This window comes from Cyprinodon variegatus, unplaced genomic scaffold (assembly GCF_000732505.1).
Source record: "Cyprinodon variegatus isolate N-32 unplaced genomic scaffold, C_variegatus-1.0 Scaffold649, whole genome shotgun sequence".
In the NCBI taxonomy this organism is placed as follows: Eukaryota; Metazoa; Chordata; class Actinopteri; order Cyprinodontiformes; family Cyprinodontidae; genus Cyprinodon; species Cyprinodon variegatus.
Genome location: NW_015151102.1, coordinates 295,583 through 322,961, shown reverse-complemented (window position 1 = coordinate 322,961; position 27,379 = coordinate 295,583). Strand labels below are relative to the sequence as shown.

The following is a 27,379-nucleotide window of genomic DNA, read 5'->3' as shown; positions in this document are numbered from 1 at the left end:
TTAATTTTTGTAGAATTAGTTGTTAAACTATTTTCTCATGTGACTCACATCCTGTAAACTTGGTGTTTAAAGTAAAATAATAAAACATGCATTAGGAATAGGATTAAAGCACCAATTTTTCTTCTGGGTGGTTTAAAGAGAGGAGTGAGAGTTTTTTTCTTCTACCAGGGCATCAGCGATTCTCCTGGTTTCTTCCCACTCATCTGTCACAAACAGTCCCTGAGTTTACTGTCGAAACGCTGCTGGTTCAGAAGCTCACACTAAATCTAGGATCTACGCTGACCCGCTCTTAGGGCAGCTCAGATTGACTCAGTGTATACAGAAACAGCAGAACACACATAAACCTGAAGTTGGCTCATGAGCAAAGCTGCTGAACCACACATCATTAACAGAACCAGAAACGGGGCGGTACCTTGTTGTTGTTGTTCATAAAATGCAGCTTCATCTGTTTCATGTAGGTGGTGGTGAGAGGCACATTGAAGTCTATCACCTCTGAAACCAGAGAAGCGGGTCTGTTGTTTTCTGGTGAGAAAAACAGGAGAAACTCGTATTCAGTAACAGTGGGCCACAAAACAGTTAATAAAGAAGAAACATGTTTGGATAAAACAGAATAAAATGAACAGGACATGCCCCTTTAGCAGTGGTAGAAGGTTAAAACTCTGCAAAACTCAGAATATGTAGCAAAACATGAAGGATCTCTGTGCATCTAACTTCATTTGGAAATGTAGGCATGACCATTGACATTAAAACAACTACTGAGGATTAACACAGCTATCACTAAACCCATAAATGTCTTGAATAAAATCCTTAAATATATGGAGGTGTAAGATGCATGATTCCCGGAATTTACGTCATTACCTTAGAAAAAAAAAAAGATATCTCTGCCTGACTTCTTGTGTAAAAATCAATCCGGTTGTTTGAGAATTTTAGGCTCAGAAACTTGGTTTTTAATTTTCTACCTAAAAAAATATTCTGTCCCCCCCCCACACGAGGAATGCTTTCTATAATGGGCTATATACACAGCTCCACTACCTCCTAAACTTAAGGTGGCTCTTTTGTTTCCTGTCATTTTGGATAAACTGATTATTAGTTCACCAAGTAATAAAAGTCAGGAAACAGAAGAGCTGCCTTAAGTTTAGGAAGTACTGAGGTTGTTCTTAGAGCCAATTGACTGAAGTGCACAACCCGATGGGCCAGAAATTAACGTATAAAAGTGTACAATGGCCAAGTCAGAGTCTGTACTTAAACTAGGCCATATTAATATTGTCCCTTATATGTATCAACAACAAAGTGAAAGGCAAGGCAACTCATTGAGATTCATGTCAAATCTGACTGGGATGCTGTGGAAGGCCTTTAACAGGCAGAATGTAGTGGAAATACTGCAGGGTTTGGCCAAAGTTCTGCAACATTGCTTTAAAATATGTATCGATGATTAATTCTTTCAAACGAAAAAAATTTGTTCTCAAATGTGGTTTTTTGGATGGACAGTTCTGGTTGGATAACAGCTTTCTATGTATTAATTAAGGTTTTGTTTCCAGGCTCTTCCAGACAATGTAGGAATCAAGTGATCTCAGGGAAAATTAAGTAAATATTTTGTATACCTTATAATATAACTCAGTATTTTGCCTCAAATACCTTCAGCCTCTTTCAGCCTTTTCATATTCCAAAAGTTGAGCAGAGCTATCCTTAGAGAAAATCTAAGATGACCTCTGATTAAAACTGTAACATGAGAAAAACAACATGAAAAATCATTTTACAATAATATGCTAAAACAGATAATTCCTTCCTTACATGCCTTTATGATGCTCCTTATTTCTTGCTTCTATCTTTTACAAACGTTTTCAATTTGTCTAAGAAGTTTGAGGGGCCGAGTCACCTACTATGACTTTAGAAATGTATTTTTCTGCTCTATAGTTTTTGTTTTTTATTGGGGTTTTTTTTTGTCCCAGTTTTTAGTAAACAAAGCTCTTTTCATATATTTATCATCACAACCTCCTGTGACTGGAGATACGTTGTGCACAGTGGGTAAAAAAGGAACGGAACCGAGCGCGCAGCAACGTTCAGCAAAGGTGCAAAAAAGTAAAAGTGGAAGTCCAACATCAAGTGTGAAAAATACAAAAGATTATTAGATGCCAAAAGTGATAATACAAGAGTAGCGCTCTGAATACAACACCAATGGTTTTCAATGAAGTAGGAGCTGCAGAAGCATTCAGATTTCTCTGCCAAGTTGATGGATGTGTGAGTACACTACCTTACTAACACTAATACTAGCACTGCTATTCTAAAGTTTATACTTTATGAAATACATATTATATTTTACATTGTTTGTTTCCACTTCAATAACATAAGCTGCTGGAAAATGGCATGCAACAATGTTAACGTCTGCTGATCACGCCTGGTGCAAAAAGTATTTTTAAAGTTAAAAAAGGACAAAGTAAACACTAAAAGTATAAATGCTTGGAGAGATTTGTTTTTGGGCGATTTTTTTTTTCATAGTATTTGACTAGGCCCCTTTAAAGGCTTTTAAATATTTAATATTTTTAGTTTTACTTTTGCCCTTCTTGGGTATAAGAGGTGGTGCCGCATCTGAGCGGCACAGGAGATTCATTGGGGTAAGGGGTGGGAATAAATACATTGGAATTATGAAGCTAAGACAGACATAAAAACAGGTTGTGGGGGGTCATCTAAGGATGCTTAAGTGATTTGAATTGTAGTCTGTGCCTTTATTTTGCATTCTGATATAAAGAAAGTGATTATGGTTTTATTATGAATGTAAAGGTTTTTGATTCTAGCTCCGTTTCCCGTCCAGGAAGGAATGTTGTCCTCCTCAGGGATTCTCTAGCTGCTTAACGCGACTGGACATACAAATATTTTCATTTTTGTGTCGTCCTTTACTACAGTAGATGGAGCTTCCACAACATGTTTGTCTGAAAGTAGACACTAGAGGACCCTGCAGAGCTGCTGCTGAGACCCAAACAGGAGGACATGGTCTGAATTACTCCGTAACATTTGCTGCATGTTTGCATTAAGTCACGTTTATTCCAGAACCTGTCATTATCCTTCACTGTGGTCAATTTAAGCTGAATTTTTTAAGGTTTATGATTGATGACAGGGAAATTAATAAAGTGGGACATTGTCCCCTCACGTGGACAGACACACTCCGCCTTTCACAGCCTGCCGCCAGTATCAATTAAACAGGACCCCGGTCCACCCTGATTAATTGCATTTAATAATTCACAGCTGAACTTTAGAGAAAGACCCTCTGCACAGTGATAAAGGGGGGGAGGATGGGTGAATGGGTAGATGTGTGTGTGGGTGTGTAAGTGGGAGCCCCCACAGTGTTTGAAGGTAATTAGCTGCTCCCTTAGTCTGAGTGGCACACAATGTTTCTGTGTGTGTGTGTTTTATCATTTCAGGTATAAACTCATTCCAATTAATCAGGCGTTTAACAGTCTTGGGAAAGCTGAGCTGCCCACACAAAACAAAAAAACAACAAAATTAACTTTGAACTTTTAAGCAAACAGTGATAAATTATTGTATTCACCAAATATGTAATCCAGTTGCCTCTACATTCCTCCAAAGTCTGATTTAATGTCAGCTCCTCTGTCCTTTTATCCCCTAAACCTTACGACAGCGCCGCTTCCAACCCTCTGGAAAATGAGCTTGTTTTCTGGACCATTTTCATTGTTAAAAGCCATTAATTAGGCTAATTGAGGAGAGAGACGGGACACTCCAATGACTCCTTTATCTAATGAGGGATGAGGATGCACTGGGGGGGATGGGATGGAGAGAGGGTACAGGGAAGGGTAGACATAATGACAGGAGGGAGGAAGCGGGACGAAGGAATTGCAGGAAAATGTAATGGCACTGGAAGCCTTGAAGCTTTTTTTTGGGGTGGGGTGGGGGGTTGCTGAGAGAGGAGTACACAAAGAGCAGCTGGAAGACAGATTCAGGGATAGAGGAGACTGGGAGGGACAGATGTCAAAAAGAGGGAACACAACCAGAGATGGATAAGCTGGAGGGGTAAGGCAGGATGGGTGCAGAGAGGGAGCTGAGGGCAGGGAAACCGAGAAAAAAAAAAACACTGAAAACTGAGGGTAACAAAGCTGCATGATAGAGAATATTAAACAAGAATGCATATAAAAACAGCATCCCCACTTAGCAACTCAGGTGAGCCTTAAGGACGGGCCGTTAAAACAGCAGAAGAGCCAACATGTCCCAAATGTTTTCTATTAAACATTTTCTCATAAATCCTAAGAACTGTACGATGTATGCAGAAACACTGGAAACCAGGCTGGAATACAAATAAAACCCGTCTCCTTCCAAAACCAAGTTCAGATATTCAGAATGTCTTTTGATTTCAAGATGAATATCTGAGATATTTCAGCCTACTTCATGTCGTCAGACAGGGGAGAAGGTGTAATCATTGCTGGGTGGCGATAGTGGAATAATGCTGAGATAATCACAATTAATTCAGGATTTACTTATGGCCACATTGTTTCAGATACGTTTTTCCATCCTCGTGGAATTTAGTCATTATTGTCATATATGAAAATAAGCCTCTAAGTATTGTATATAAAATATAGAATATGATATCCTATCAAATGCTGCATCTATTAAGGCCTTTGATGTTTCAGTGTTGGACACGACAAATATCTAAAAACTACAGTAATGTCTTTGCAGCTCTATATGCTCCATCTGGGGGGGATTTTCTACTTTGTGAGGTCGTACCTTTGAAGTCCTGTCCTGCGGGACTGATGTGCATCCGCTTCTGACACTCCCCACAGCTCATCAGGAAACGTGTCACCGCCTCCCGCGGCAGAAAGGCGTACGTCTCAGCTATCTGAGGAATCACAGGTAAAAGGAAGACAGAAGTTTCATTTGGACAATCTAATCTTTTTTTTGTTTTTTGTTTTTATGAAAATATTCTAGAGGAATCAGGTTTTAAACAGAGACAATTAAAAAAATATTTCTATGTATTTCTTCCAGGACTTTTGGTAAATTTGAAGAGATTTGCAGCTAAATAAATGAAAAAAATAATCACTGTGAAAAATTAGGTACTGTTGACATCACAGCTTTATTCTTTTTATACTCAGTATGTTTACCACAATGAAAATAATGTTAATTCCTCCCTCAGGAGTTTGTCGTCCCTGAGGAGGCTGCACATACACAGTTTAACCAGAAGAGAGCAGTATTAGCAACTATCTAACAGAGTGGCTGACAACAGACTGTTTATGTTTAGTTTAGGATAAATATGCAAACTGATTAGATGCATTCTTAGTAACCTGTTGGGCTTATGATTTAATTTATTGCTAACTGGGAATTTTATTGGATTTGAAACGGATCAAAACTATAAATATACATATTTTTTTTATGTAAAAACATTTTTAATAATTTTTTATCTAGGCACAATCTTCAAGTGGTAAACTGATAAATTAATGTTTATTATCAATCAGTAGGACGTTTAATTAACTATAGGAAATTTGCACCAGCCTTCTAATGTATTTTCTGGCTCTTACTCCACAGTGTAAGTCCATATTTGGTGTTTTCCCTGACAACGAGTTTCTGAGATGTTTGTCATCTTTCTTTCAAACATCTTTACGTCTCTGTGCATGCAGAACACCGGGTGCTGAGCAAGCTCTGCACTGGTGGCATTAAGCTTCGGCACCTTCTTTGGTGCATAGGATTTGTTGGATGACATGACGCCTGCATCTGAACAGGTGAAATCTGATGTTCACTTTCACAGGTGTACATCAGATTTTTTGAACAAATCGGGTTCCACAGTTGTACCCTTCTCACCAGCAGTTTCTAATATTCAATGCTGTTTTTATAAGAAATGGAAATGGTTAAAACCATTTGTTTTGAGGGAACCATTAGTAACACAAGATTAAAATTTCTGCTGGACTGATTCACAGTTTGACCTCTGATAGACATATACAAGCGAGCTGATCATTTTGCATTGAATTCCTCTCATTCTTATCTGCTTAAACTTTTGCTTCACAGCAGAATCTTAAGGCATGACTACATGTTGCATCTGATGGAGATGTTTTTTGTTTTGTTTTGTTTTTTTATTAACACAGCCATTCAAAGGAAACAGAAAGAAACATCTAATCTGAAATAGACAAAACCTCCCACAGAGGTAAAACCACTCACAGCTTTGTAGGTTTTCTTCTGACCAGCGTGTTTTGGTGTTTTTCCAGGGTCAGTGCCGAGCTCAACGTGCATGGCATATATAATATCGAAAAAATCCTCCACCACTGCCACCCGTTTCAGGGACGAGTCTCCCCCCGACACGCCGTCCACACACTAGAAAAAAAAAAGAAAGGAGACTTTAAAACTTGAATGATATCTAGAACCAGCTGCATTACACCATATATTGTAATACAAGAGATATCCGCCTGATTGTAACACATACCAGTATAAATAAAAAAATAATGACAATAAACAGGTGTGTAAGGCGTAATCTGAGAAAACATGGAAATTATTTTATGACATGACTTCAATAAATTCAGGAAGACAGAGAATAAGAGAGAGCAACACTATGAACAGATAACGGGAAGGCTGAACAAAGTACAAAACATTAGCTCCTTTAAAACTCTATTTTATGAAACAAGTGAATACAAAAGACTTCTGTTTCAGTTGCTCCAGCTGAGCTAAACATGCAACTCAAGACAAAGTTAAATCTAAATGCTTTTTTTTCATCATACAAATAAAGCAGGGGGGGCTCAAATCTCTGTTGGCAGGTTAAAGCTTCACTAAAACCGGAGATCAGAATAAACAACATTCATATCAGTGCGTCTCCATCCGAAGCCCATCTAAATGTAAACCTTTCACACAGGATGTGTACAAACTTTCTAGAACGTGTTCTGTCTGACAGATCATTGCCTCAAACAAAGCAGAGAGGTATCAGCAGACATTGGAAAGCTGAAATCTATCTACAGAGCTGAGCTGTCGTTAGTTTAAAGAAAACCTTAACAACATCAAGAAATTGGAACTTAAACCCCCCCAAAAAAATCATCCTTAGTAACTTAAAATATAACCTAACATCTGCACAAGGCGTTTTTCACGTTAAAACAGATGTTTTGATAAAATGAAAAAATCTTCCAAAGAAAAAAGGAGAAAGTAAAAAGAGTTAAATCATTGCTTTCTTTTATCATTGGTAACATTATTTCAATAAAAATAGAAATAGTGACAACTTTAATTCATCCATCTGTCTGTCCCTGTCCATCCATCATCCTAAGAGAATCTGACTCCCATCCTGGCTTTCACTCTCTGGAGGACATTTCTAGATGTAGCCAATAACATCCCCTCTGTTGCAAAACACAGAGATTGTATCCTAAAACCGAATATCAAATGGAGCCAAAGGAGATAATTTTTTGCTGCTGATCATGACAACTCCTGGCTGCATTCCCATGCAAATTAGGGAAACACTGTGATTCCCCTGTGGGCAGCTGCACAGGGTTTAGAGGCAGAAGGTTTTCCCTCTAGGACCATTAGGTCAGAAAACTGATCTGAAAACGGGGGACGAATGGATGGATAGAGGTAAAGAAGTAGTCGAGGTAAAAGTCATATTTTAACCATTATGGGATCTAACTGGCAAACATAAAAGTATGCATGTTCATAGCCTGACAGATGATGGGAGTTAAAGGTCATGTGGCATCCTCCTGTTGTGTTTCTGTAGAGAGTGAACTGGGTCAAACATCCAGCAGAGAACAAGCAGGGAGCCTGTCTACCCGTGACAGAAACAAGCTCCTAAGTAGATGCATGCGAGTGTGTGTGTGTAAATGAAACCAGCTCATTGCTCACCTTCATGATGTAAAGCATCTCACGCAAACTCAATGAACTAAAGTTCAATCAACACATCTCTCAGTCGCTTCAAGATGAAGGTAACGAGGCAGCCGCCTGCAGCCTAATTAGGGTCCAACCCTTAAATTCCTCCAACTTGTACAAACATATTTACCTCAGAGCGGAACACACTATTTTTTAGTATGCTCTAGAATGAGGACGATTGCAGATAAAGCTTACAGAGTCAATTGGAAGTAATTGTCATGTAGGTTTGTAGTTTTGTGACCAACACGCAGAATCGCAAAGAGAACCGGTGAGTTTGAACCTTTTACAAAATACAATAATCTGGAAGCGGAGACCTGCAGTAAATCAGTTTAACTTTCTTGTTGGTCTGAGGGGAGAAAGCAGACTGATCAGGAAGGAGTTGGTTAATGACAACTGTTGACTGATTTATTAGCTTAATTGAGAGATAAAGCGGAGGTAGCAGTGATCTGTAGAGGTTTGATTCAGTGGGCTTTGCAGACTGTATCTCCAAAGTCCTGGAGAATATGAGTGAGATCCGACAATGTTGGTACTTGAAGACACACCGTGCTAGAAAGCAGGCAGGCAGGTGATGAAGACTAAGAACTGCTGCACACAGGTAAAGCCTTTTACATGAAGATCAAAAACAAACTGAGATTAACTGGAACAATAAAAAAGTCCACATTAATAGATATTCATAAGAAGACAAATTTCAATGAAAAATATATTGCTGGTTTAGGTCTCTGGCAGGAAAATCATCAGGAGTAATCAACCGGCAAAGAGAGATTTTTTTTTTTGCGTACCGCAGATCAACTGAGCACTGCCTGGATTTTAAATGGACTGATGAATCTGGGATAGAGTTTGTGTTAAGAAGCCTTTTGGCTAATGTCACAATTTGATAGCCAAACTTTTTGTGCAGGTGAGTCCTGTGGAGAAAAAAATTCTCTTTCAAATAGCCAGATGTAAATTTATCTCCACCGACCAGTTCAGGGCAGGAAAAGTCAGCTTCCAGAACTATCTGCAGCACCAAATGTGGTGTTTGACAGAGGTAACTGCAATGTCCTGCTGGTCAGATGGAAACAGGGAGGTTGATAGCGTAGGGAGGACCAAAATGGAGACAGTTGCGTGCATATTCGACGAAAGGCAACCGAGTACTCAATGATGATGGGTGTGACCAACAGAGACAGGGAAGGGATGCCTCAAGCTCCTGGTTTTTTAATTCAGATTGACCATTTGTTTTTGGTGAAAACCTGAAATGAGAGCAGTCTTGGCCCCCAAAGAAGCACAAAACTCCTTCCAGACCCGGGACGTAAATTGCAGACTCCTGTTCAACTGGATTTATTGAGGAATTTCCAGGAATTTTCATTCTTAAGGCAGAATGAAAGTCGACGAAGAGGGATGAGGTGGCAGGCTTTGGAGAAGCAGTCAATTATAGTGAGGATGGTGGTGAAACCCATAGATGGTTATAGTCCAGTAATGAAGTCCAAGCCAATATGAGACCATTGACGTTGGTTATGCAGGGATATGCAGTCGTTTAAGAAGACCACTGGGAGGCTGGTGACTAACTTTGTTGCTGGCACACACTGGACAGTCTAGACCATAACTTTTAACATCCTTATATATTGTAGGCCACCAGAAATTTTGTTTAAGGAGTGTGAGAGTTCAGTTGATTCCAAGTTGGAAGGAGATTTGTGCCACGTGGTCCCAATGACTGAGGTGGTATCTAATGGAAGCAGGAACATTAACCCGGTTTTGAAGTTCAGTGCCAAGGTCAAGTTCGTACCACTGAGCCTCCAAGACTTGATTCTTTATTTCCGACGATAAGGCACAATGTAGGAAGGTTGAATGAAGGTTGAGATATTGGGTTCCTGGTCACTGGAGTATTGCCTTGACCGTAGGGGTGAGCATGGCTGTCAATACGTGTCCCGATACTTGGGTCACATGTGATAATATCACGATATTGCAATATAACTGTATAATGCAATATTTTTCTAAGCTATCAAAATTGATTCTATGGTTAAAAAAGCAGCTAGCAACTTGTTTGTGTACTTTTCCCTACTCTCTGTCCCGGGTTTGGACAAATTAAACAAACTACTGGACGTTGAAAGATCTCCAGAAACTAGCTCATTATCACAGTCATATGGGCGGTGAGGGAGGCAGGAGAGACAGAGCCTTGGACTTATTGAAAACCAGATGAAGGTCAAGGTACTGGGGTAAGAACCAGGGAGAGATATATTGCTGTTTCCTGTTCTTGAGAATTTAAGACTGGAGACACGGCCAACTGTATATAGTTTGACGGACAGTGGGTACTCCATAACTCCACTCTATTGTGTTTCCAGTTAACGAGAGTATTATCAACGGTGAGCGAAGATCACCCTAAAACAATGAAAGATTGGGGTGAATAGAAAACAAAAAATTACTTCAACTTGATTGCCTCAAACCAAAAGTTAAACTGGTTCAGTTTGGTGAGTGAGTACATGCAGACGACTTCCATCTGGAGCCAAGACATGAAGTTGTTCAGGTAGGTGTACAACAGGAAGAAGTAATTTTTTCCGCCAAATTGTTATCTGTAAGGCTTTGTTCACAACCAAAATTAATTAAAAGCAAAAGAGGGAAATGGTTGATTCAGTAGGAAAGAGCAGGGTGATGTCATGCGGAAGGGTCTGGTCTTCCAACTGCCCACTGGTCCTTTCCTTACCAGGGGGCCGTTCCTTTTAGCTGCTTTGGGCAGGAAGAAATGAAGTGGCCACATCCACTGCAACACAGGGAGTCCAGTTTTCATCAGACTTTGTCGTTCCTCAGATGACAACCAGGTACGGCCAATCGCCATTGCTTCCTCTCGATTAGGCACCCCCAAAGTCGGTCCTCGGGGGGCGCTGTCCTGCAGGTTTTAGAGGTTTCCGTGCTTTAGCACAGCTGAGTCCTATGATTGCAGTTCAGCAAAACCCTGTTAAACAGCAATCAATGAGAAACAGCTGTGCAGAAGCAGGGAAAAATTTAAGACCTGGGGGATTGACAGAAAACTTGTGAACATAGTAACAGGATTTCACAACACCATCCAGCTTCCCACACATAAGGCTCAGGTGTGCGGCAGATGGCAAAATTAAGATGAGAAGTTGCGGGAGGAGTTCCTACGGGAACTTCAGTTGCACCGGCTATAGAGGGGGTAGACCCTGGGGGAACATTTCTGTTAAGCAGCTCCTGGAACATCACAGTAAACTGCTCCATCCGCTGATCTATACGACTTTACTAAATAGTGGATTAATTGATTGTGGTGATGAAGTGATTCACATCACAAGGACCCGAGGGAGTTTCCGCTGGGTCAGACTGGCCAGATGATTCTTTGATATTGTTCTGTAGTTATTTTGACCTACATGCAGAACCACAAGGAGAACCAGTGAGTTTTTACCATTTTATTTAGAAAGCAACGCAAATCTGAAAGAGAAGAACTGCAGGAATTCAGTTGACCCATCAGAGTGGTATGTGGCGAGAAAGCAGACTTATCAGGAAAGAGTTGGTTGATGACAGCTGTTGACTGATTATTTTGCTTACTGGAGAGGTGAGGGGTAGCATGGATCTGTAGGGGTTTGATTCAACAGCTTTGGCAAACTGTACCCCAGAGGTTCAGGAGAATGTGAGTGAGATCTAATAGATGTGGTGCAGGGAAGCAGGTGATGAAGACTGGGAACTGCTGCACCCAGGGCTGCAGTAGTCATATTGAAATGTTCTCAGGTGTACAGCAACACGGGTCGGCCCAGCCACCAGCAAAGATCCTCTCTGTGACCGGAAGCTCACTCACACCAGAGATCCCAACAGTAATAGTGACACTGTGGATCTGCTAACAGCCAGGGCTCTGAATTCAGTCTGATAGAGAATCTATGGAGGTAGCAAAAGATAAGGGTAATGGGAAGTAATCTTTCTCATCTCAAAGAATAAACAAAATACCAGTAAAAAGAGGCCAAAGGTCAGCAGCTATAAGGTGAGTTATTTTGCAGTAAGACTAATACAGATCTTTTCTTTGAATATTATCACACATACCTCAAACAGAATCCAATTAATCTCCTGAATTGTATTTAAAGAATGATAAGACTAGCACTTGCCTTTTCCACCTCCCTGCCAAGTAGGGTACCATACTGTTAGCCTTGGGCCTGACACACACACAAAACACACAGAAAGATGGACGGATGATGCATGAAAGCTGAGGGCATGTTTGTCCTTCACTGTCTGTTCACCACCTCTGATACCAGCACTTAATATGATGCTAAACCAAAGCACATGGCTGTTTATCCTTCACTTCAGGAGACCTTACTATAGTGGGGATGTAGCCGCCTTGCACCTCACATCTAATCAGCTTCTGATCATGAGAATCTCATGATGACAGCTTTGGGGACAAAAGGAATAAATATACAGAGATTAAAAAGATTCAGAACATTAAAAGAAAGCAAAAGGACCGAATCTATTCTGAATTTACAAACAGGAACAACGAAGGAAGCAAAAACGGCAGACAGCACAGGGCTCCGTCTGCTTTTCCCCTCTGCAGTTGTGGAGCAAATCACAGTCTGGGACTGTAGCACATGTGACAGCAGCCACACACCCACCGAGTCATCCATGTGGTGTGTTTGTAGGTGTGTGTGAGAGACTGTCTCAGGGACATCTTAAAGGAGGGCAGACAAGCTTGCACAACAACAACAGCTGTACACACACATATATACACACTGTAACACCCCCAGACTTTTTACAAGGCCTGCAGAGAGGTCAAAGTCAGACAGCAACAACCGTCTGCAGAGATGCACTGAGTGAATGTTAAACCCTGAATAACTTGTGCATATCATGTGTTTGTGTGCAAATATGTTGGGGGGTTATCAAGAGAGAAAGAAAAGGTGGTAGGAAGGCAGAGTACCCAGGGAGAGCCCTCACCTGCACAGGGAGAACCCAATCAGACCCCAGGCTGTTATTTAAATGCAGGACTTCCTGCTGTGTGGTGCAGGCAGCTTCACTCTGCAGGCCTCCATCATTCCTCATGATGGTATTTATCATGGTATAAAGGATATGAGCACTGTTTCCAGCAACTTATCAAACACCGACCGAGGCACATTTCCGGTCTTTCGGTTCCTTTAAACGTTTTGTTATGAAAGCAGTCGATCTTTTCTTCATCCTCACTGATTGTTTTCGCCTCACCCTCCACCTTTTTGCTCCAACCTGGAGCGCCTCCCCTTCCCCCATCCACAAATTACTGTCTGTCACTCTTTCATTTCCCATCATGTTGTGGGCTCTGACCCACTATTCCTGTCCTCGCACCGTTTCCAAACCAGCCTGTTGCTAGGATACATGCTGTGAAAGCTAAATGCCCCCCCTTCCACATCCCTGCTCTATCATTACCACTGCCCTTCGTCCTCCACACCTACCCCTCCTCATGCAGAAGACTGTCGCACAGACATGTCCTCCAGGATGAGGGCAGTGCTTCAACACGACTGCAGCAAACAGGAGCCAAAACACGGATACACACAGAACACCTCAGTGTGACACATTTCCATGGTGTCTTCACGTGTCAGTCTGGTCCTTCTTTACAGTTCACTACTGAAGGATGAAGATCACATCATGACATCATTACCACCTGTGGAGTTGCTTACGTATATATTTGATATTAGGCGCTTCACTTTCTTTAGAGCTGGTTCTGAGAACACAGAGAAAGCAGATATCTTAAGTCTTTTGGGATCTTTTTGGCCCATTTTTTGATAAATGTATTTCAGACAAAGACCATTTAGTGCATTTTAAAGCAAAAGCACATGGGAGCAGGTGCAGGGCTTAAAGAAACAGTGTTATACAATCCATTTTCTTTGTGTTTACATTAGTTTACTCATTACTTCCACCTGTAGACCAATCTCTACCTTTTATACACACAGTAGAAAATTGGCTTGGACAAAAAAGACTAAATATAGATATTTTTACTATTTATTTTAATTGTTTTACCCTCAAATTATAACCAGTTATTATTCTTCCTCTCCGGCCAGGAGCACCAAGAGGTTTATGGAAGAAGCAGGGAGGCCAAATGTGACTTTCATAGCATCATCTTCTCAAAATCACTGTGCAAATTTCTAACTCATTTAAAGAACAGTTCTTATTTCTAATGTCAAAGAAATACCTAAATTAAATTAGGGCTGAAATGATCAATTTTAAATAAGCAAAATAATCATGAACCAATTTGGTAACCGAAAACCAATTGTTACAATAAAAATAAAACATAACATTTTCTGAGAGAAAACCTATTTACAACTGTAATTAAGTAAAAGCTCTACATATATACATATAGAATATATTCCATTTGTTTCCATTAAAGATTAAATTTTCATTTTTATATGTATAGTTATATTTATATGAAAATATATTTTTTTACCCTTTGCAGTTTCTTCAAAATGTGCAATAAAGTTTTTTTTTTTTTTTTCAAATATTTGTTTAGAAATATTTAACATATTTCTTCTTAGCCTAAACATAAAAATAATCAACAGAGTAATCAATTACTTAAACAATTGAACTGAACTAAATTAAATTTAAAATGAAGCACACATCTTTTTAAAATCTTCTCTAAAATCACCGTCAGAGTCCAGTTGGTTGGTTTTAGTCCAACATGTTTTAGAGTCCTGATACGTTCATCCTCCCTGGAGGTTTACTGTGGTCGGCTAGTCTGGCTAATCATCCCGTTTTCATGCTGGTGTTAATAAGCCTGCTTTCCTTTTGGGTGCAAAAGAGAAATGAAGTGAGGGAGGAGAAGGTCAGCAGAGGAGGAGTAGGCAGGAGGAATGCAGATAATTGCAGCCTTGCAGTCTAATTAAGACTCGTGTTAATTTTCCTTTTACCTTCAACGCAGCCAAAGGGTCTGTTGTCCATGGCAACGGGAAAACACGTGGAGGGGGGAGGAGAGTAGTGTGTGTGGTTTGATAAAATGCATCTTAGCTTAAAGTCAAGGTAAGGGACTCAGGATCAGTTTATGGATTGCTTTATCATCAATCCTCCAATTTTATTTTCTTATAAATATTCACCACTGCCTTCAAAGACCACACAGAAATGTCCCTTTTTAAACTGATAACTTTTGGAGGTAAGAAGCTATTTATTTATGCAGCGGCTTCCATAGACTTCAAGAAGGTCATTTGCAGAGCTTTTAAGTAGGGATGCACGATATAATCGGCCCCCTATCGGAATCGGTCTGTATCGGCCTTAAAACTGAATATCGGACATCGGCCACCCCACCGATATTTAACCCGATATTTGATCAGCTTCTGAGTTTTTAAAGTCTAAAAAAAAAAAAAAAAAATACTACTTCTTCTTCTTCTTCCTCAGAAAACTTCTTTTTTACAGACTTAAAAACTTCTAAAGACGAGGGAAAAAATATTGATACATTAAAATATCACAATATCTTCATATGCTGATATATTGCCATTTAAAAACACCATATCAATCTCTTTTACTAATGAAATATTGCTATATGTCATCGTTATGCAACGAAATCCCCCGAAAATTCAAAACATTTTGCCATATTTTTATATGTTGATATATTGACGCGGTATCGATCTATTTTACTAACAAAATCTCACAAGAATTTGAAAAATATCACGAGAGTTTGTAACAGAACGATGAAATTTCACGAGATTTTGAAAATAAAATAGATCGATACCGCGTTTTTAAAAATCTATTTGAAAATATATTTGAGTATATTATTTTTCAAAGTGTCAGAAATGGATAACAAAACTGCTATTTTCAATGACTACTTATTTTTGTCCAGCTTTAACATCGGTATCGATATCGGTTATCGGCTACATGAGTTTTAAAATATCGGCATATCGGATATCGGCCAAAATCCCAATATCGTGCATCCCTACTTTTAAGTAATCATAAAAGAGTCATCAGTACCAATTGGTAATACCATGTGAGGTAAACTGCTATGTTTACACACAGATGGGACATTTGGACCGGCCAAGGGGGCATTGATGAGGAGGAAGTTGGAGGAGGAAGAGAACTAGGATTTAGTGAAATGGATGTGTGTGTTTCCCTGCAGTAACCTGGTGACCCGTCCAGGTTGTGCCTCACCTTTTGTTTCACCTCACGGACATTGATGGGTTTCACAAAATCTAATCTTCAAAATAAAAAAAAAAATTTAAACCTAAGATCAAATGTGAAAATTTGAGTCCAAATTTGCTGCTTGGGAATATAAAATCTGGCTGTTGCCGATTAATGCATTTAATAAGCAAATAGATTTCTTCTTCTGGACAGATTAGACCAAACTACAGATATTTTGTCAAAATGCACAAAAAAAAAAGACTGAATTTGAGGATATCTGTAAAAACACATCATGACTGATGATCTGGGTCAGTGGCCTTATTGTCATAAAGAGGGCCTCTGTATAACAAGGGATTTTAAAGTCAAATGTGACGCCATCTGTCAGACAGGTGCAGCTCGGTTAAAAAGGCTCATAAACAAGACCATCATCCAAAACACTTTGGATTATCCAAAAGAGGAAGACTTATTGTCTCACCTGATCGATGTGCTGGAACCAAACAGAGCTCTGCAGATACCTGTTCCAAGAACTTCAATTAACTAAAGCAACACTAGATATCTGAGCGCTCCAAAATCCCCAAACAAAGATGGAGAGACTGATGAAGTCAGACAGAGAGCCACCACTGAAGGCCATGTCCCCAAAGCAGATTCTACAAACTCTTGGATCTGAAGGTGAAGGCTCATACAAGGCGACTAGATGGTTTTCAGCTTTGAGTTTGATTGAGGTTAGAGTTGAATAACCTGATAAAAAGTGAACCGTTTCCAATTATGGCCTGATATTTACAACGTAAGACATAAGGGGTCCTGGACTTAAGTTTTAACATAACAATATAAGAACAGAATCTTTCTCCAGTATCAAAAACATCTAAATTGAACAGAGTGAGATGAGGGAGATTATTCTCTTTCTCACTATAGTAGCTTTGTATCCTTCATTGTAGCAAATATGATGACTCATAAACAATTTATCCCATGTCTCATTGCACAACATCGTTACAGATAAACTAAATGACTTACATTCATATTTAAAATGACTTTTCAAAGCTTTTCTCATGAATTGAAAGCATTGTTTACTCCAACTTTGATTCAGGCTAAAGAAGCATAACCAGGAACCTGAAGACAGATTATTGGTTCCTCATCTGAACTAATATAGGCACATCCTTCACTGCTTTGTTTTTAAAGTTCTGACCCAGTTTGCTGAAGGTCAATCCTCATGTCCTTTTCTCAAAAAGGGTATTTAGATTATATATATATCTAAATAAAAACATATTTCTGATGACGTAGTATAAAACATACTTTTGTATTTTGGTTTTAAAACAAGCTTTAAGTGTTAAAATAGTAGCTTCTGTTTCAATAGTAGCTTCTGTTTCAATAGTAGCTTCTGTTTCATTCAGTTCTATTTTTATTATCTTATTATCATCAAACTGGGATTCCTTTTTTGGTTATTTGTGCAACATAATTTATTGTTAGACATCTATAACTTCTAAGTTAAAGTTTGGATTTTCTGAATTTATTCTAAAAAAAAAAAAAGAAGAATGATAAGAGATGTCCTCCCTGAAAACACAAGCTTTGGATCAAATGTACATAACTGATAGTAAATGGCTGGTATTCTCACTAGATAACATTACATAATAACTAACCATAAAAAGATGTTAATAAGCTCAATATGATAGATTCTCCAGCTGAACAAAGACACTATAGTTAACACGACTAACATAAAGAACAGCTGCCTGGACACAGAGGTCTAGCAGTGTCACATAAACACACACAGACACACTCTCCATCAGCTCTATCCGTTTCTGTTTGAACTGTTGTGGGAAACAAACGGGGGGTTCAAATCCTTCAAATCTGTCCCTAAGATTCATACAACGCACTGCGAGTTGGACCATACATGGAGGAAGGGTTCCTAAACCTAGTCTGAAACTGTTTATTTAATCTGCAGGACCGGACACTTAAAATCTTAGAGATAATCATAATGTGAAATTATAATATTCAACAAATATTTACTGTCAAGAGAAAACAAAGATGAAAGTCAACCCAGTCAGACTGTGTTTAGGAACTTTCCTAAACAGATTTTTTTGGATCACACATTGTCACATTATTCAGTTAAGTCACTGTATCTAAAGACTTCAATACAAAGGGCCTGATCTTAAAATAGTCCAAACAATTGTATATGCAAAAACATTTTTCATGTGCAATAAGTGGTCGTGTTGCGGGCGGTCTACAGAAACTACTCTTTCAAATGATAAGAAATGTAAACAGGTTTGTTCCACCCTATTGAAATGAGCAGATTGCATGTTCTACTGGCAGTGTTTATAAAATGGATGAGGTACTAAGCTATCTAGCACAAAGATAATGATAAAATAATTATTTATAAATTAATACTGATGATAAAAGTAAATACCATTTATAGTGCACTTCACATTAAGTAACCTGTCTCAAAGTATCTCAAAGTACAATAAGCAAATAACTGTCTGTAAATGTCCATGTTTACAAATAAGTTGGCAGGTTTAAAGATGCACAAACCTTTTAAAAATCAGGCTCACAATGTCTAACATCAAGAACTTTCCCCTAAATGGTGAAAGGAAAGTGGTCATTTTACTGGTTTCTTAGAAAAACAGCAGTACTGCAGCTCTATCTTTTTTTTTTTCCACCTACCAACGAATGCATTTGGAAATATTTGTAATTTCACCTGGTTTAGCCCTTTGAGGAGCTCCTCACTTCAATCACTGTGCCTCCCGTTGGGCACGTAGAACCCGAAGAATTTGGAGAATTTGATTCGAACACCGAGATCACTAAAGTTGTCAACGTTTCCCTAATCTGATCTAAATCTTGGTTGATTGGAAGTTCAATATCTCTGTTTATAAAAGGATCAGATTGTGAGGTGTGTTTACATATACCAACCTTTCGATCAGGTTAGACCATTTGAACAAGCACAGAACTGTTTAGTTTTTTTGGAACGCTTTAGAACTAGAAGAAGAAGCTGCCTGTTTGTATGTCTGCTCAGCCTCAGCTTTAGCTACTCTTTGTGCCTGCCCCGCACATTTATTTTTCATTGGTTCTTCAGACCTGTCTTCTACTATGGACCTTCGTCGCCTCATACTTTTGTTTTCGGTTGTCATTTTAGTTATACGACTCAGAGGTACCTCATGCTAATGCTCCTTTGCTACAGGGATAGAGGGCAGGCATGTTCATCTGCACATTAAATTTAGAGTCACATCCTCCAACAAGGACCAGGAGCCCCTGAATGAAGATTAGTAAAGAGAAAAACTTCAGTCTGATGTTGCACACATGCAAAGAGGAGAGGATTCTACTCTAAAGACCTGAATGGGTGTGTATATGGACAACAATCGAAATGCAATCAGAAAAAAATTATCTCAATTGGAATGAAATTTCTTTCTGATTGGACCAAGTCGGATTAGCGTCTTCAGCCTGACATGTTTACATTACCCATCTTGCTGGGCACGTCCCACAGGCAGAAGACCCTGGGGACGACACGCTAGAATGACTTTAAATCATGCCTGAATTGGGATTCGCTGTAGATCCTTTAAAAACGAGCAGGGGGATGCTACTCAAGAGGAGGATGTCTGGAACTCACTCTTGGACCTCTTTGATAAAGGACGGACATTAGATGGATAAACACACCAATGATTGACAGATGACACACAGAAGCTTAAGTTGGTTTTTACAAGCCATGCTGGAGCTATAAAATCTGAATGTAGTAAACCCCATTAGTCACCGCTAGAGATTTTTCCTTTCTCCCTCATCAACACTTCAAACATCACCTGTGATTTCCTTTGACAGCCTAAAAGGTATACTTGGTATTTAAACTCACAGCTTGTAGAGGTCTCCCAGCAACCAGCATACCTGGGAGCACTTTGGAGGAGTGTGCACTTCTCTCCAGCAGGAAGCCCATTCAGTTCCCCTGACTTCCATGTGCATAGTGTTATATTTATCATAAAGAGTGGATGGTCTGGTGCAGCTGCAAACGCGGATCCTTTTAGAGAGAGCAAGGGAAGCCATCAGCGATGCCTGTAACAGCATTGCAGAAAAGGTTGGGAGTTTTCTAAAGCCTTTTTCAGGCAATTGTGGCCTTTATTGTTGTTATTCCTAATAGTAGCCATATAGAAAAGGGGAGTAGAGAGAGGGCGAAGACATGCTGTAAATGTCACAAGGCCAGAACTCGAACCTGCAACGGCTGCTTCAAGGCCCAAAGCCTCAATATGTGGTACGTGCACTTAACTCCTGCCCGACCATCGTATTTTTAGAAAATATTCACTCTTAACAGGTTGGCGAGGATGTAAGGAAGTTGTATTTATCATGTATAAGCCACACAGACGTGTGTCATGAGCACAGGATAAATACGCTCAATCCAGAAATACCATATCCAACCACCATATATTCATTATTATACATTATCACTTCTTTATGAATGTTCATTTTGTGCTCAAAACACAAAGGGAACTCTAACCAGTAAACAAATACATGGTGGAGCCCAGTAAACTACAGAAGTCCTCAACATAAACCCTGCAAAGCAGTTTGGGGATAAACTGGAGCAAAGGGGGTCTTAGACACACAAACTGCCTCAAGACAGGGTCAAAGTGAGGTTAGGATACAGACACCCTTGCACACACAGATACAGACATGCCAGAGACCTCTAATTCCTGTCAATTCAGAGTTTGTATTATGACAGAATAATGAGCTCTTTGAGATAGAAGAGATCCCCACAGCCTGATAGCAGGGGCCAACCTGATTCAGCTGCCCTTCTTCGGCAGACGCACAGCACACTATCCGACCCCCAGATGCACCAAACAACAGGGATGATTTTGTCACTGCTCTGCTCAGCATGTCTCCATTGCTGCTTAAGAGGGCAGAGAAGCAAAGTGCAGAGGTTTTCGTAAACAGACGCAGAAGGTTACCTCGTTCTCCAGCCCACTTTGCTGCTGATAAGAAAGAGACTGGATTAACTGCAGTCATCAAGTCAAAAACTGTTTTGTGTTTTGAGTCCTTCTAATTCCCAGGTCAGCTGTCACTGTTTAATCATCATGGTGTAGACTCTACATGCAAAAGCAGAAACACATGCAGCATCAGTTGTTATTAAAACTAATTAGTAGAGTCACAACAAACTTATTGTGCAGAAGCATTAAAGGAAATGGGATAGATACAGTATGTGAAATAACTTTTTTTTTTAAACTTTGACTAATTCATTATTCTTTTCCCCAAAATAAAAAAAACTACTGAAATGTTAAATTTGTTGTTAATTTTCTCTAGGATACAATTTCGACTCAAATTTGAACACTCTTGTTGCAACCTTTAACAGGCTTGTGTCATAATCCTGAATGTCTCACCGCTCTACTTGGCAGAATGGATACAATGTATATAAATTTGTAGTAGTTATGACATTTCTAGGTTAGGCATTGACCACTAGGAGTGTAAATCACACCCATCATGGCGATTCGATTCAGTATCTATTTCCTGACCAAACGATTCGATTGTTTTCAATCCTCAAGAATACATCATCATCTTTTTCCTCCGCCACGTCTTGCCTACCTCTTCTTTCAACTCCGCTATCTCCACCATGTCTGTCTTGCGTACCATTTAAACGACTGTGTGTGTGCATGTGGAAAGAGGGTAGTGGCTAAAGAAAGCAAGGTAGGAGGGCAAAATGGGTTTAGCGCCACCGCAGCACGGGAGTCAGAATTACGTCCAGGAGCAAATGGATGAAAATAGACCGGAGGTAAAAAAAAAAAAAACATGAATCGATACTCTTGCAGACGTATCGGTGCATCGGATCGTCGGCTGTTGGATCGATGCATTGATACAAAATGATTATTATTTACACCCCTATTGACCACCAGGGTCCAATTTGGACATAGAATCTCCTCCAATTTTATTTCTGCAATCCAATTGTATCATTCGAAACAACCCATAGCATAATGCTGCCAACCCCATGCTTAAACTAGGGCTTGTTGATCAGTTGATTTCATCCATTTATCAATTTTTCTTGTTATGAAGATTTCAATTTTGAAAAATCTGGATTCTTTCCTCACCGATTCACACATTGGCTACCATACCTCAGAGTGGCATCGGTTCATCACTATTTGTTCTTAGGTGTAAACTGATAACGGTGTATTACCAACGTGGGTGTCCCCAGATGGCACTGAAGACAAGGGGGACATGTCCCCCCATATTTGTATGACCCGGATCTGTCCCCCACACTGGCCCTACAAGATAAGAACTAGAAATTCCCTGCAGAAGTTCTTCCTTAGAGGCTGGTTTGATCAGTTAAAGCTACATATAGCCCTTGCAGTACTGCAACCCGCAGGTGACATTAGGTGTAACCATTGCACCATTACGAGTTTAAGCTTGAAAAGAGCTGACCCAGTAGTTTACAGGAACCAAATGGCATTTGTGAATGGTGCTAATTATTGTTTGACCCTGTTATTTGGCACCAGTAAAATACTGGAATCTATGTGTTAAAGAGGCTTAAGACTGCCAGAGGGAGGGATTTCAATTCCTGAAAGAAACAAACAAAAAAACAATCAAATTCAAGTGCATAACTTGCACCATTCCAATATACAATCAAGCATACATGATTTGCCAGATAATAGTACCCCATTCAACCCATGAATCCCTCTATGCATTGTCCTCCATCCAAAGTTGGTATCACCTATCCGCTTTCCACCCAAACTAGCTGCTTTCACTGTTTGCTGTACTTTTGACATTGTCATTAGTGAGAGTGGTTGTACTGCATGAAAAGCAAGCCAAAAAGCTGACAACCAGCTATTTTCCCTGTTGGTCGACAGCAAAGCCTTATAAAAAGAGGAAATATCAGAAGTTAGCTAATTTGTTGACTGAATATGCCGCTAATGTAGCCACACCTTTAGCTACACCCAGACATACTGAATAGCAAGCTAAGACGTGAAGTTGTACTACTAAGTTATAACTGAATGTAGAACTAATTTACAGTAATACAATGGGGATGTTAACTGAAATTAATTAAATTCAATTCAATTTAATTCAGTTTATTTATATAGCGCCAATTCACAACACATGTCATCTCAAGGCACTTTATAATTTAATCAGATCATACAGTCAAATTGATTAAAAGTTTTTTATCCAAGGAAAACCAGTTGATGCATTGACACATTGACTCGAAGCCAATCCCTCACACTGAGCATGCCTGTAGAGACAGTGGAGAGGAAAAACTCCCTCTTAACAAGAACAAACCTCCAGCAGAATCAGGCTCAGTGTGAGTGGCCATCTGTCAAGGCGTTAATTACCGTAATTTTCAGACTATTAGCCGCACTAAATTGCATGATTTGTACATTAAAGGCCGCACCGGACTATAAGCCGCAGGTTTTTTAATGTTTAATTACCATATGGTTCGTGAACAGAGAGGATTGTCGGGAAAGAGGCAACTGTTTGGGGAGGCTCCTATTCATTATTTCTACCGGTACGTTTGTTTTCCATAATGAGGGTGTCACACAAACTGTCTTGCGCTCGCAATGTCCGTCTTTCTCGCTGTCGTTCTGTCTCGTACCACTCGCGGTAGAAGCCTGCTTCCGGAGGACCTCCACATTCCTGTGCACGTGGCTACCGTACTTGTGTGTTGAAGCAAATGTGACGTCAACATGGTGGATGGTAAAATCCATAGATTTAGGTATTACCCTAGTGGCCGTTAGCTGTAAAAGTCCATAGATAAGCCGCATTGTTATATAAGCCGCAAGGTCGAAAAATGGGGAAAAAGTCACGGCTTATAGTCCGAAAATTATGGTATATGCAAAGTTGGTTTTCATTTTTTTCATAAATTCCCAACCCCCATAAACATGAATATGATAGTGTTGTTTTTACATAAAGAGGAAGGCATTGATAATTCCCTGTTTATCAGTCGTTAATTTTGTTCCAATTTTTTTTTTTTACATATATAGCCTCTCTCTGTATAAGCCCCCAAAGAGAAACATGTAACAGAAGCTGCACCGAGTACCATGGGCTAAAATTTTAAACTTTCCAGTGGGAAAATTCTGCACAGCAGGAAAAATTCTTTACATTGAACTGTTTTACATTAAACACCAACCTGTTAAGGACGGCTGACAACGCTCAAAGCAATGAGTTGTGAGGACATGCAGTGCGATTGCTCCTTTCTGTGCTGCACTGACAGTGGTGCGGTGGGCGTCCTTGTATGGTTAATGGTCCTGTGCCACCTTGTTTTATTTTACAAGGGTAGGAATTTGTCAATGGAAATGTAAAAAAGCTCAACCATGATGTCTCTTACACTCCCCGACTCTGTGGAAGCCTCTCATAGCTTGTATTCACACATCCCTGGTGCTGAAAAAACACAAACTGCTGGGGTGACTTTTCACCGTTTGTTGAAGTCATTAATTGGGAATCATCATTTGTAAAAGTAAATGCTTTTGACCCCCCCTCCAAGGAAAAAAAAAAACACAGTTACATTCATTGGCATCATTCATGAGCACAAAGGAAGTGTTCTAGAAGAGTCCAACAGTTTGGTTGAAAATAAAATCCTAGAACAAATATGATTTTTTTTTAAATAGAAGCTTTGTTTTGAAAGTGATAAATGCTATTTATTTTTATTATGAAACTTCGGGAATAAAAAGATTACCGTAATAAGATTTGGTAGGGAAAAAAATCAGACATGACATTTTTTTAAGTCATACCACCAGTAGGTTCGCAGGTCTTAAAGCTTCACTATGAAGCTTATATACAGGGCTCTGCACTTTATTATCAAGGTAAAGTTAGTCTATTGTCACCTTAAAAAATAATCGCCAAAATGTAAGGATTGACTAGTCAGAGTTTTTCATTTAAAAACAGTGTTGATTTGTGTTTTATTTTGCTTTCCTGTTGACAAAACATGTTAAAGAATGTGTAGGAAATCCTTGGCCTTCATTATTCCTTCTCTGCATTGCACCAATGCTACAAACATCAAAATAGCCCCCAGCACCATGCTACCACCTCCATGCCGGTACACTGGGTTCAACCTGATTCATTTAATCCAAACTCAGTTTTTGATGCAGTTTGACATCCCTGTGAAGGATTCAGACCGATACTCTTTATAACATAGTTCCCGATTTAAAAATAAAAATAAAAACTTGAATAAGAGCTATACAAAATTAAACCGATCATAGACAGAATTAAACCAGAACAGGGAGCATAATGTTTAATGCTTAAGCCAGGCTGTATTCCCAGTTTTTGGTTTTCAGGCTGCTTTCAACACTATGACATAAACGTGAGTATAAAAAACACTTTTATGCAAACCTTAGGTCTATGAGGGGACTGCATTTCAAAACAAGGAAATCAAAAGTTAATATTTTCAGCTCCACAGTTATTCAGTAAACTCTGTCAGTTTAAATATGATTGGGTTTAACATATCCTCTGTGTTTTACTCTTATTTCTGAGTCTGTCAACAGCCCTGGCAATAGAGTGCACCTAAAAGCCATGTAGACCAACAGGTCTCATTCTCTTTGATCTGTGTCTCTGGATAAATGTTCATACCCGACATTCAGCAGAGAAATAATGGATCATTATTTGCCACACCAAATGGTGCAGACATGCACACATCGCTGGTGTGCAGGTCTGTGTGTAAACAAAGAGGCTGCCTGATAGACAGTTGCTGCAGGAAGGTCACATCCCTCTCAGTGTGACATAAAGAAAGAAAACAGAAGTAGCAGAACACTGATTATTTCAAACATAAATACAGCTGGAAGAAGCTGTGGAGTTTGACTCTCACTCAGTGACCCGAGGAGAACAGAAGAAACCCAGTCAGTTCAGGGTTTTATGCAGTTTGAATGCCAGCCTCAATGGTGACAGTTAGACATGATCAAATGAAAAATGGTCATCCCTGCTACAGCTTTCTTAACCTCCCAATTGCTTAAACTGAACTGTAGTTTACTTTATTAGAATTGTTCGATCAGATTCAGTCAATCCTTCTTTTTATTAATGTGTCACAGCTTCCATAAAGTTGTCCTACTGTACGAGCAGAAGATGATGGAGAAGTTAAGTTCCTCTTAGCTTATACAGGCATCATGGACAACTGCCTTTTAATTGGCAGTTCTTGAATTTTAAGCTTTTAAACGGCTAATTTTTTGCATGATACAGTTTTTGCATCAACTCATAAAGATGTTAACTGCTAACCTGGCAGGTCCGACTGATAACGTGTACCACTCAGGTGTAGTTCTACACATTATTAATGTAGGATTACTCCTATTGAAAGTTTTCAATGAAAGGAGGTATGTCCATCAAAACCTTTGGAGCTGCATGGTTGAAGTGACACCTAGTCTACTAATATAATGGGTGTTAAAAGGGGGTCTGCAAAAGACGACAGATGAGGGAATCTGCTACCTGTGCATCCTCCTGCACGAGGGCATTCCCCAAAAAGTCAAAATGTCAACTTCATTAGACTGAGTCGACCCACATTTGGGCCCCTGCACTTTTTTCTGTCCAAAAACAATGTTACGTTACAATACACTGACACCCGTCAGGCACTAGGACCAAGCGGAAAACCATTGCTCAAGCTGAAAGCCCGTTTTGAAATATCTTAAATGGTTTAGGAGTTACAGTCTTAAAAAAGAACGTGGGTCTGCAAAAGATGACAGATGGTGAGGGAATCTACTACTGTAAGTTGGGCATTTGTTATTTTCATTGATTGTAAGTTAATGTAGTCTTAAGGCCAATTTATGCTTTTAAAGCATAGCCTCTGCAACTGTCAAATCTGTCTACGTGCAAGACCACACCCCCCCACGCAGAGGTTCTGCAACCGTCGTCGCGCACCTAAAAAAAATCCTGACTACATGTCGGACGGTCGCAAACCCGTGCAGACCTCAAGCAGAGGTCTCATCTCTGTGACCGTGATATCTTGCAGACGTGCCATTGTTGTTTTGGAAGATAAACACTACCACTGGCGCCTCCATAGTTCTCGTGACCATCCGCCAGAGTTCTCACGAGTTCTCGAATAGGCTCCCCCTTGCCCTTTGGAGGGAAACTGCTGTGCTTCCCTAGAAAATCCAGACCGACTGTGCAGAAGCATAACAGCAAAACTGGTTTGCGACCAGACCAAAGCAACATTTCATGTGTGCGGTTGCAGAAGTCTAATCTGCCCTTAATAAATTCTTAACTCTCTACATTTGTATTCATTGCATGCATCATATTATATATAACTGTGGATGTAACAATTTTCCCTTTTATCCATCTCAAACACATTCTTTATTTTTTATTACTTAAGGCTACGTAGAAACAGAGAGCATGATTTGATATTTGAGATCTATTTTCTATAATCCTGTAGTTTAGATTTGTCTACTAATGTCTATGGAAATGCTAGCATGAGCGGCTAATTTCCCTCAAACTACTTCAGCTCTGTGCCTCCCCATTGCTCTTTGATATTTTACCCATTGTTGCCAATGGAGTAGTCAAAACTTTCTTCACTATACGATTCTGGTTTAGCCAATCACAATAACAAAAGAAATTGCAGCAGACTCCGTCAGAAACAACAATGTATGCTTAAAAGCTCTTG

At 39.6% G+C, this 27,379-nt stretch overlaps 1 protein-coding gene across 1 annotated transcript in view; it reads right to left on the bottom strand.

Annotated features, from left to right (window-relative positions):
- The window catches only part of nol4l (nucleolar protein 4-like), a 123,264-nt gene that overhangs the window by 91,659 nt on the left and 4,226 nt on the right, over window positions 1-27,379 (bottom strand). The window contains exons 2-4 of the mRNA XM_015393587.1: window positions 6,154-6,306; window positions 4,732-4,843; window positions 413-522 (exon numbers count right to left, since the gene is read on the bottom strand). Of these exons, the coding sequence (XP_015249073.1) occupies window positions 413-522; window positions 4,732-4,843; window positions 6,154-6,306 (375 nt within the window). The remainder of the gene's footprint in view (window positions 1-412; window positions 523-4,731; window positions 4,844-6,153; window positions 6,307-27,379) is intronic.